The 12,180-nt window shown below is 39.0% G+C and overlaps 1 protein-coding gene across 4 annotated transcripts in view; it reads right to left on the bottom strand.

The window, feature by feature from the left end:
* Positions 1 to 1,095: 1,095 nt before the first annotated feature.
* The window catches only part of COL15A1 (collagen type XV alpha 1 chain), a 136,655-nt gene continuing 125,570 nt past the window's right edge, over positions 1,096 to 12,180 (bottom strand). For all 4 annotated transcript variants that reach the window (XM_065630300.1, XM_065630303.1, XM_065630302.1 and 1 more), the window contains 7 exons: positions 11,324 to 11,388; positions 9,279 to 9,407; positions 9,052 to 9,111; positions 7,598 to 7,657; positions 5,686 to 5,871; positions 4,404 to 4,519; positions 1,096 to 4,075 (listed from right to left, as the gene is read on the bottom strand). In XM_065630300.1, coding sequence (XP_065486372.1) covers positions 3,859 to 4,075; positions 4,404 to 4,519; positions 5,686 to 5,871; positions 7,598 to 7,657; positions 9,052 to 9,111; positions 9,279 to 9,407; positions 11,324 to 11,388 — 833 coding nt within the window. In that variant the 3' untranslated portion in view covers positions 1,096 to 3,858. The remainder of the gene's footprint in view (positions 4,076 to 4,403; positions 4,520 to 5,685; positions 5,872 to 7,597; positions 7,658 to 9,051; positions 9,112 to 9,278; positions 9,408 to 11,323; positions 11,389 to 12,180) is intronic.

Here is a 12,180-nt window from a genome sequence, read left to right as displayed (position 1 = left end):
CTTTTCCTAGACCCTACTGCGTTTAACTGTTTAATTAAAATTAAATTGTAATTATTTTTAATGTAGAAGGGATTCTTTTACAGAATCCACCCACTGTGGATTCTTCTTGATTTAAAGGAAGCTTTTGTTGTTATCGTTTGCATCTATGATTCATATAAAGACAAATCTGTCAGCTTGATTTCTGGAAATACTCATTGCAATAACTGAAATAGAACTGCTGTATTTTATTCATCAACCAGCCCAGAGTTCTGATGGTTTATAAGATTTTAATCTCCTCTGTATTTACAATCTATTAACTTCTTCCATTTAAAGTGCATCAGAGCTTCAAAATAAATGGGTATTTTCAACCAAAGCCTTCCTCTTAAAGATGGAAGAATCTTATTCGACTGATACTCTGATTTCATTCATTTAGACTGTTACACTGGTTTCTAGTGCAGTTACTCTTTTCAGCCTTGCTCTGGTTCTCATTTTAGTGATTTGTTTGCTTTATACACAGTTCCTTACATCCTCAAGTGCACTTGATCTTTGTGTTGGAGTCATGCTGAAAAAGATACTCTGCTTTAATAAGGAAAGCTAATTTATTTTTAATACTGGGCTATTTTTTCTCTTTCATATCCTTGAGGAATATTACTTGTTCTCTTCAGTTATACCAGGGAGTATAAAGAGCCTCAATGGCTCTGGTTAAAATGACAAAAAGTGCTTTTTCCTAGAGAAATCTCATCTTTCTAACAGATCTGGTAAGCGAGCTCCCTTGCTGGCATATGAGCACAGCACGTGAACTCAGCACCACAGCAGCACAGACGAGGCGTGTTCATGCTCTGTATTAAACTGAAGGGTGTGCAATAAATTCCTGTTTGCCTGCAGATTAGAGGTGGGAAGTAACCACTGAGAGTGCTTTAACATCTCATTCATGGTGCTGAGAATCTCATATCCCTGCTAAGCTCTAGCAGCTTTAGTATTTTTAGTATTTAGGGTACAGGTTGGGGTTAGTCCTGTGAAAGGGTCGGCACAAACAGAATTCTGGATGGAGTTTACTAGTTCAGTATCTCCTGTCACGAAGGCACCCCAAAATCAGTTTAGGTGGACAACAAGGTCCAAAACAAACTTTATTCTGGCTGGAAAAGTACAGCCAATAAACCGACTAGAAACAGGCTTTATACAATTAGTTAGCACTCCGATAACATAAGCTACAGGTTCATATATCAGTTGAGGAGATTATTGGGGTACAGCAAAATAAGAATAATGAGGATCCACAGTGTGCATACACGCACTCACAAGAAACAAAACCAGAGCCCTCTGCCCTGTTTTGCCCACAAGAGATAAACACTCGCCTGTTGCAGCAAGGACTTTACACTTGCTTGTTTCGGCAAGGACTTTACACTTGCCCGTTTCTGCAAGGACTTATTCAAGGATATAGTCAGTAATTTATCACTCACCCAAACAAGGAGGTGAGGTGCTCTCAATCCCAGGAAGTTACCTTAGACAGTGTCTCCATCTAAGAGGAGGGCTCCGGAGGGCTCTGCAGAACCCCTGCTCCAACAAGACCACACAAAGGGAATCTTCGGTGGGAACCCCATTTTATAGTCTGCTCAGATCTGTCTGTGGGCATTCCAGAAGCTTCTCGGCTTCTCTGGGCCCCTCCTCTGCTAACGACCCTGTCAACCCACTCCAGGTCTCACAAAGAGAGCCATTAACTTCCCCATTGAAGGCCTCTAGTTCTGAGAGGGGGATGTGCAGCTGCCACACCAGTTCTCAGGGCATGTGTTGGGGAAGTGCAACTGCCACACTCCTAAAAACTGCACGTTGGTGTTTTGTGTTTGTTTGTGGGTTTTTTGTTTGGTTGGTTTTTGTTTGTTTTGTGGTTTTTTGTTTGTTTTTGGTTTTGTTGTTTGTTGTTGTTGTTGTTGTTGTTTTAGTCTTCTACCCTCCTGATTCAAACAGCTTTTCTCTGTGATCCCATCTGTACCCAACCTCTTGTCACTGCAAGTCCAGACAAAGAAATAGCCAGCTCCTGACTGCCGGGTCTGACTCAGGAGTGGAAGAGCGAGAACCGATGGTGATGATTGGGTGATGACTGGCTGCAAGTATAAACCCTGCTGGCCATGACTTGGCCGAGCTCAGGGTCTGCCAACAATTAAAGTGTTAAAAGTAGATGGTTCCTGCTGGAAACAAATTAAAAAACCACTTTATTTTCGCCTTTGAACCTTCTGTGACTCAAAGTGAAACCCTGTCGCACATGTACAACTCTTCCAACTGTGACAACTGAAGGAATTTGGCATTTCACAAGAGTGCTCAGCAGTTCAGGGAAATGGACTATAAATGAGTGCAGTGAATTGTTAGGCATACATTTTAAATGTAATATAAATTGCTTTTACCTCATTACCATGTTGTAATAATGGAGTGATGACTTTTCCAAGAAAAAAAGAATATATAATTCCGCTGAACCTGGGAAATAAGCTTTTATAGTAAATTGGAAAAATAAGCTGGGTTTCAAAAAATCACGTTATATAATTATATCAGTTTAGTATACTGTTATTTGCTTTTGTCTTTTGAAGGTGGCTATCTAGTAATTTAACTATTTGTCAGCAAATGAACATTTATTTCCAACATAGACTCTAGATTAAGTCTTAAAAAATGAAAATGTGGAGTTTGACCTCCATAGTTATTGGCTGATAAAATATAAGTAAATACATTATTTAAAGCATGCAGTAGACAAACATATAGGCAAAAGACTTCAGATGTTACGGTGATACTGTTCATGAAGAATATTAGCATTTACTGATCATTCCTGTCATTGCTGCTGTTATTTTAAATTAAGAATTCTTTAATGATGTGAAAGTCAGAAGGATAAAATCACAAAAAGGAAGATCACTTTACATATAACTCAGTGAGATAACAATGTCAAGAACCTATTTTAAAGAAACCATGACAGACAACTTTCATTCAGCAGTCTGCCACGACAGGAAATGACTTCCTCTGATATGCAGTGAAATAAAGGTCGGATGGTTCATTTGCCTGCATTTACTTTGCACAGTTCTACCAGTAAAACAGTATGTTTTCTATTAACATTGCTCCAGGTTTTCTGGTAACAATAGCACCGAAATAAAGACCAGATTTTGTCTAGGTGAAATTCACTCCTCCTGCATAAAGCCCTGTGCCTAGAATCTGCAAAGAAAAAAGCTGAAAGTAAGACATGGAAGCTGCTAAATTTCTGTGTAACCACCGGGCTGCAATCCATACAAGCTTACAGGGTTAGGTACTCAGCTTCCACTGAAACTGAAAGAAATTGAGAACCTGTGTCCTTAGAACTTTAAAAAAATTATTATTATTATTTTAATGTTACATTCCAGCCCTGTAAGATATAACAGCCTCCCATTATTTGCTCAGGGACAGTATGTATATATACACATATATGAATAATGCCTTGGGTACTCAAAATCTATGCAAGTGAAAAGAAGAGCATAGAGCATGTAGCTTCTCAGTGTGGAAGAAGTGGTAGCCGTACTGAGCCATACTGCTCATGAGACAGGCTACTGAATCTTCCTCATAGACCACACTAGACTCTTCCCCTTAAGTGATCTTCAGCTCAGGCAGAAAGACAAAGGGCTGTGGGTTAATTGCTGCCAAACTTTGAACCATGTGGGGTTCAAGTGGAAGGAAGTGCTTTAAGTCAGCTGTGTGTGCACTGGGTGTTCCACCTAACTGGAATGCGGTTTGTGTTGAGGTATGTTTTCTTTGGCTATTTTTTCCTGAAGTGTGCAATTAAAAAATTAAAATATTTACATAATTACAAACGAAATTTCAGTGTCAGCTTTTTTTCTGACGTAAAATGGAATATTCCTGTATGCAACAGGTGAATTATTTTCCTTGGGGTTCAGATACAAAACTGTTTTCAATACAGAGAACAATAAACTGATTACTACAGCTATATACTTTCTGATCAAGAAGTTTCCCTGTCTTCAGTGGTGATGCTTGTCCCAGTTCTCCCATATCAGCTGTGTGCCAGGCTTCACAGTAGCTGCTAACCAGTCGGATCCCATTTGCAGTTGAACCATGCCATATTATTTTTTGAGGCCTGAAAAGTAATGTTAAGAAGTTATTTCCTGAAAAAAAAATCTCTTTTTTGCTTTATTCAACTGCACACCTGTATGCGTAGTGACTTTTATTTCTTCTTTCCTTCTTGAAGCAAACGGTGGGTAGGAAAAGATGAAGATAGAAAGGAGAGGAATAAAAGAATACAACGTGGTATCCCATTCATAGGCTATCAGAAATGAAAAAGAAAGATGGTATAAGGATAGGGAGAAATTTTTATCACTTTTCTAGTAGCCCAGGATATTGCTACTTGTATTAATACCGTCTGGTAAAAATAAATGTAATGTAAAACTTATAAAAGGTAAACTCACCAAGTTGGATCGGTCATGATGTTCCTCCCATCAAAGGAGTATATTGGAACATGAATGTTGAACTGGCCACCGTTTCCATTAAATATAGATTCCCAGTTATTGAAAAGTGTTTCTCCCTGTTAAAATATCAAAGCCACTTTAACAAACAAAAAAAATCCAAAATCCACATTATACCTGTCTTTTATAGACTTATCTACAATTTAAAAATCTTATCTGCATTTCAGGATGCTTACGATTCCAGCTTTCACATCAGTTTCTGCATGATGCTCCTGAGCACACTTGTCTCATCCATCATCTCTATGCTAGTAGCTCTCTGATCCACACCTTTGCCTCACAGTTGCATCTCTGTTCTATTGCCACTCCAAATATTCAGCTTGATCATCTCCATTTCCACTGTCCTTTTTCTCCTAACTGTCTAAGGGGTTGTTCAAAACATTGCTTACAACTACTGTAGATATAGAGAAAATATATTGGAACTTCTGTTGAGGTCACAATTTTATGAAAAGTGTTGCAAATGTTCAAGGCAAAAATTTTGCATCAGGCTACCTCTTAAACTACTTCTGAGTTTTTCCAGTCAAAGTTGAAACAATATTGTCTTTACAAATTTATCCCCAAGCCTCTGCATTTGCATGCGCTTCAGAGAAGCATCCGTTCAGCATGTTCCAAGCAGCATGTGTTATTCCTGTAGGTTTCTTTGGCCATTTGTTCTGGTAGCCAGCCAATGCTACAGAGGCATGGTTTGTTTTCCTCAGTTTTAAAGTGTGTTTGTTTATGTGAGACCACAAAATGACTCACACTCTAGATTTTCCTCTCGGTTTCATTGGGGTAAATCCAGCATCCCTCCTAGGCACAGAATTTGCCTTTATCTTTAGAAGTGAGAAAAACAGGCTTTTTTGCCTACTATACTCCGTGGTCACACTAGAAGGTAGAACATAATAGCTATCTTTGAGAAATGAGAATGCACTTTCCCTGCCAATATAACAAATATCCAGCAAGCCAAACATCATGATGTTGCTGTGTTATCAGTCTGCTCAAAGCTGACTATTCTTGTAGCTTTAGGATATTGAAAAAAGCAACCCTTGAAAATGCAAAGGAAATGTGAGACAGTCTGTAACTTTCTACTGTATCACTACTTTTTTGTTTCTTGAGCCTGACTGCAAAATATGAAGAAAAGCGTCTTCTTTATAAAATGCATTTTGGGTTGAAACTTTCTGCTTTTGCCATTTTCCAAGATTTTAGGGCACCTATCCTAATACAACAAATACTAAGTACTTATTTTTACCTTAAGATTGACTATTGGTAAATGGTATCGGTCTGTTTTTCTGACAACTGTGGCCAGATCTTGCAAATGTGATGAGAGGAAGGCTCTATAGGTAGACGTCAAACCTGCTAGTTGGGCCTGTTGAAAACACTGAAAATCTGCTCGCATGTCACCAGAAAATGGTAAGTTTAAAGCCACCAGATGCAGCTGGAGAAAAAAAGAAGAAAAGCCGGTGGTTTGGTTTGTTTGTTTATTTTATAACACTAGGAAGACATATATTGGAAATAAGCTAGACCCCCCCCCTCCTCCTGCCAGCACAAGAACTTGTACCTTCTGTACCACATATGAAAGTTACTTGCTGCCATAACATCTCATTTCTTAAGCGATGAGACCCATAGCAGAAATACCTATTTATCTTTGAACATTAAGGAAACCATGAAGATTATATACTCCTAAAATATAAAATTATTTTAAAAGCAGCTATTATTTATATGTAGAAGTCTTGGAGTTGTCATGCAAACAAAATCCCAAATCCTACAAGCACGGAAATAAGTAGTAAGAAGTGACCACATACCATTTAAAAATTCACTGTTAACAAATACAAGAAGTAGGATGCTTAAGTCAAACAGTACAGATGCAAGAACTAATCTACTTTTAAAAAAATATTTTTTTTTAGATATAACTCAGATACGTTGCTTTCTTTGTCTAAACGTGAACCTCATGAGGTTCGAGAAGGCCAAGTGCAAGGTCCTGCACCTGAGTTGGGGCAACCCCCAGTACCAATACAGGCTGGGGGATGAAGGAATTGAGAGCAGCCCTGCAGAGAAGGACTTGGGGGTACTGGTGGATGGAAGACTGGACATGAGCTGGCAATGTGCACTTGCAGCCCAGAAGGCCAACCATATCTTGGGCTGCATCAAAAGGAGCATGGCCAGCAGGTCGAAGGAGGTGGTTCTGCCCCTCTACTCTGCTTTGGTGAGACCCCAGCTGGAGCACTGCATCCATCTCTGGTGTCCTCAGTACAGGAACGACATGGATCTGTTGGAGAGGGACCAGAGGAGGCCACCAAAATGATCAGAGCGCTGGAACACCTCTCCTGTGAGGACAGGCTGAGAGAGTTGGGGTTGTTCAGCCTGGAGAAGTGAAGGCTGTGGGGAGACCTTATTGCAGCCTTTCAGTACTTCCAAGGGGCCTATAAGAAAGATGGGGACAGACATTTCAGCAGAGCCTGTTGCAATAGGACAAGGGATAATGGTTTTAAACTAAAAGAGGGGAGATTCAGGCTAGAGATGAGGAAGAAATGTTTTACAGTAAGGGTGGTGAAATACTGGAACAGGTTGCCCAGAGAAGTAGTAGATGCCCCATTCCTGGTAACATTCAAGACCAGGCTGGATGGGACTCTGAGCAACCTTATCTAGTGAAGATGTCCCTGCCCATTGCAGGGGGTTGGACTAGATGACCTTTGAAGGTTCCTTCCAAACCAAACTGTTCTATGATTCTAAATATTGCAAAGTATTTTAAATGAAAACTTAAGTTCTAAAGTGTATATCTAGAATAAACAGTGCCATGAAGATAGAAAATATTCTAATTAATATTTTCAATATTTTAATGATTTAACTGTAACACTATTACTAACTTCAAAATGACTGTGTGTTGTTGGTGCGACCACTAAGTGGAGAGGTATTCCTAACTCAGAATCAGGATTTTTTTTTTTCTTTGAGATGGGAAAGGGACTATGATGATGAAAATAGCTCAGGAGGAAACAATATAATGTTGTCTCTGAGATATCTAAACCAGTTAAAGAAGTGTATCTGTAAGTTTCTAAAGTAAGGTCTGTGAAACTGAAGAGGAAATATCACAAATCTCCCTCCAGATGCAAACTGTTGTGTTTCAAACCACAGCTACGCAGTTGCAATACAGATCTCATACTTACTGCTGGTTTTCCATTGTTCATATTTGATATTGGACTCAATTCTGGAAGAGACTGAAATCCCTGTGATTTTAACACATGCAAACAGATATGTTAAACATGTTACTCAGATAAAAATTTTAGACACTCAGTAATTTTGTAAATAAAGCAAACATTGAACACTAGAGAATCTGAAACTGTCCTGCCTCCGAAAACTCCGAACCTCCCAAACTGTATAGCCAGAATAGTTTATCTACATATCATCAATTCGATGTATCACATTAATATGTGTTTGAAAGTTGTTCTGGCCAGAGTTGCATTGCTAGACCTGAGTGTACCCATTCCATAGTACTCCAACAGAGCTGGTGTCAGAGCCAGATCTCACCTGGAGTCCTGCATGGAAGCAGCCTGCCCTTGGCAGAAGCAGAAGGCTAGTTCAGGAAAATTAGAAGTGAAAAGGTAAGGAAGATGTGGAAACAGAAAATGTAGTAGGTGGGAATATTTCTCAAGGCCTCGGTCATTCCCTTTCCTAAGCAACTGGCGTGCAGAGATCAGAAAGTCGATGATCTTCAGAGCTGTTTCAGGAACAGCAAAGTTTTCTTCTCTAGTTACAGTACTACATACATACTCTAGATATGAGTAATAAGCCACTGACTGTACCAGTTGGGAAACTCATGTGGTGTCAGCTGAAGACTGCAGACAATTCCTTACAACATGAGGTCTAGACACTTTCCCAGTGTGCCAAGTGTCTCTCTGACATACTCTAACTTAAAAAAAATTTCTCTCTGGCCATTTTCCTTTTTGCTGCTCCTTCCTAGCACTCTCTTGTCCTTTCATTATCTCAGCAGTCAGATCAATTAACCTGTCATCAATGAAACTGTTCTTTATCCCCTTCTCTACTTCTTGGTTTTCATCATCCTGCAATTTTTTAGGGACAGACAGCATGTTCATATGCAGGTTGGTACAATAACTTGCAGAATGGGGTCAGGTACAAACAATTGAGGCTTTAGAATAGACCCTCAGCACACTGTGGGATAAGCTACATGCAGGTACGCTGAATACAGGACTATAATCTTTTAAAGAAATCCTCCTTTTCAGAAACACTTCTCTGAGTTTCCTTGAAAGGAACCAGAGCTTGATAAGACTTCAGTGTTATGAAACAGAATACTGTTGTGTTTGTTTGGGGTTTGCTTGTTTGTTTGTTTGTTTGTTTACCTAGGCAGCCTGCTTTGTTCTGCTTTTGGTAAATGCTGCTTTGTGTCTGTAGTGTTTGGATTCTCAGAAGATAATGGAAACAGATGACTGGCCAGTGTGAACAATTTTGTAAGCTTAGGTAGTGGTAGGATGATTACTTTGAACTGACAAGTCTCGGTGGAAAATGATGTTGTGCAGAGATTTGCCTGCAACTTCTGCCAAGTGTATTGCCTGGTTTTGCACATTTAGACTCAGTTTTTCACAGTCCAATATTTTGCACTTACATGGCTTGATATGGCTGGAGGAGGAAGGCTGTCAGCAGGGACAGGAATTAGCTCACCAAGCTGAAAGAACCCAAAAGGAAAAGCAAATGAAACCTGATCACCATAAGCTTCTGAACTAAAAAAAGGAATCCTTGCACCCATACTTCTCCGCCCATGTAAAAAATATCTGCAACAACTCCATTTTGAGTAAGGGAGTTGGAAAAGATTAGGATGTAGTGCAGTAGTACCTGCAATTTCCTCCATCCATTTTGAACACGGATAAAAACCTCACTGGTTTCACTCAGATAGATTAGAGTACCTTCTGATACCAAATGAACTTTTTCCAGCATACCCTCAATGTTTTGAAATGTTGTAACCTGTCAAGTAGGAAAATGAAACATGCTTCATCAGACACACAAAACATTTTGCAAGTTAAATTGTTAAATTAAAATCTCATTTGAATGAAATGGCAAGGTTTCTTCTACAGAAAATGCTCACAAATTTGGTTTTATATCACTTCATACAAAAAGCTTCAGTAACGTAAATGTCTTGTTACTTTGGCATACTGGCATGCCCTGAGAGGTGACAGATGCCCCATCCCTGGAAACATTCAAGGCCAGGCTGGACAGGGCTCTGAGCAACCTGATCTAGTTGAAGATGTCCCTGCTCATTGCAGGGGGTTGGACTAGATGACCTTTGAAGGTCCCTTCCCACCAAAACTATTATCTGATTTTCTGATTTTATGATCATTTTGTGGTTTGAAGTAGAACCACACCAATAGGTAATGTTGCACAGAATGAAGATCGTTGTACCTCTACAGTTTGGAATATTAAATCGAAATGGCAGAATTCAGAAGAGATTTCATAAGGCTTATAAATATACGCAATTCTAGATACATCTCCTTCTGTTATATTCTTCTTAGTGTTCTTGTGATCTCTTTTCTTTAAAGGTATTTTCTTCTATCTTTTTCTTTATGTTTCCAGATGCCTTTAGTTTACACAGCAAGTATTTTTCAATTTCTTGATTATAGATTGTCAGGAGGCTTAAACTGTTGTCAGTCAGATATGGACATTGCACCTATTACCTCTCTTTTTGTCACCTGAAGATAGGAACACAGTCCTCTCTAAGATGGGTTGCTTCTACAATCTGTTTGATAATTGTAGGTAGTGTAAAATCAGGGGCAAGTTTCTTGATAGTGTAATTTCTTGGCACTTAAGTGTCATTTCTTTCTCATTTCTTCAGTGTCAGAAGACATATTAATGCTTTATGAATCATGGAGACCCTACTATAGATTTGCATATTGTTTTTTAATATCATCTTTGACCTAAGTGGGCTTTGATCTCCTATTTGAGATAGTAGCTCCCAGCCAGTAACAACAGTCCTCTACCTTGGGGCACCAGTCTTTGAATATGTTTCTCCCCTGATCTGTAATAATTGTCAGGTTCCGAATTTCTATGAGAAAAGGCAGTTAGCAGAGGTATGACAGTGTGGTGGGAAGGTATTAGGAAACTTACACTCAAGAGTATTGTTAGTTCATTTGATATGATGTAGATGATCTGAAAGTCTGCTTGTTTATTAGTACATTCTCAAATGACTGCCCAAGATATCCAACAAATTTGCTTTTCTATCATAATGTGAGAATGTGTAAAAGAAAAATATTGCAATGAACCCTATCTGCTAACTTGATTTTTCCCCCCCCCAGAATTTACCAATACTTTAAAAATTAACAAGACAGAAGTCTTAGCTGTCATTTTTACTGCATGGATATCTACGATATAATTCTGATTGGATTCATGCAGCAAGAAAACAAAAAAAAAAAATTGATATGCATTCACTGGCACAACAATGTTTAGATTTGCTGGGGAAATCTACAGTTTTCTTCTTAGAATCAAATGACCTAAATGACTGGGTTTTAATCCAATAGCATAAAGTGTTGTTTTCACGGAAACTGGGTATTCAGTAGTTATTCTGGTATCTCAGCATGCGAAGTTGCCATACTCTTCCAGAGACATTGCTTTGAATGTGGAATATGTACCTTTCTTTACTTTAGCGTGCCATCAATCTTTGCACTTGTTTGAACAGGCTTTTACTAACAAGGCAATGGACAGACCTCTCCTCTCTTTACTTTCCCCAGCTATATAGACTCCCTGGTGAAAAATTATGAGGTTCAGAAAACATTCTCATAAATAAAAACACAAGATGGAACTTTCCCTCCTCTCTCAGTGCTAGCAATGACCACCAAAAGATTTGAATCAAGGTGTCAATGGCAAAATTCCTTATTTTGCTGTCTTACCAGATTCCTGGTTGCAGGTGGCCCTGGCTCTCCAGGAGGACCTGGTGGCCCAGGCATTGCGGCTGCTAAAATAAAACAAGCATACAATACATGTTGAAGGTCATATTTTTTGAGAGAAAAGTGAGTGACATAAAGAAAGACTTAGTGGTGGTGTCTAGGAGTAGTGGGAGCTTCAGATAGGCGTAGGCCTTCTATTGTCAGGTTCTGAATAGCTCTGTTCAAACCAACTATGGAAAATGCATTTTAAGGTTTTTTTTTAAAGGAATGGTGAAAGTTTTCTGTTATTTGGGAGGTTAAGGTCAACAGATTGCGATCTGTTGTTGGTACTCTGCAAATGAAGACCCAGTTCCACTTAAATTGTCCAACATGTTCTTCTGCCGGCTGCTAATGACATGCATATAGAAGAGGGAGAACTTTTAGCTCCTGCCCATATGGACTTTGAGGAAGTCATGATATCTTTTGCTCTAGAAGTAAACAGAAATGAACTTTTCCTTAGTTAAAAAATTCACAACTGTAAACTTAGCTTATGTTTCAAAGCAAGAGATAATTCTCCAGTGGTATGAACTTGAACTTCTAAGACTGCAGTCCACAACGTCTAATAACTAGTACCTGTCTCTACTCCAAAACTGAATTTCTTAATCTTGAGCTGAAAAGCCCCATTTTATGGAGTAAAAACTCCTTTCTTTTAAGGAAGGAAAGAAGGTAAGATATGCAAGGCTGAAAGTAAGCATCTTGTGCAAATACATATTATGATAATGGAACTTTGGAGCTCTTTGGAGGAAAGAGTTTCTATACGCGGACCTTGCTGAACATTGCGGTGTGTCCTAGTATGGCTCTGTAGCTGAGATCTGGGCAGA

Source organism: Caloenas nicobarica, chromosome 2, assembly GCF_036013445.1.
Source record: "Caloenas nicobarica isolate bCalNic1 chromosome 2, bCalNic1.hap1, whole genome shotgun sequence".
In the NCBI taxonomy this organism is placed as follows: domain Eukaryota; kingdom Metazoa; phylum Chordata; class Aves; order Columbiformes; family Columbidae; genus Caloenas; species Caloenas nicobarica.
The sequence above is the reverse complement of the archived record's forward strand: the minus strand, read 5'-3'. Positions and strand labels throughout refer to the sequence as shown.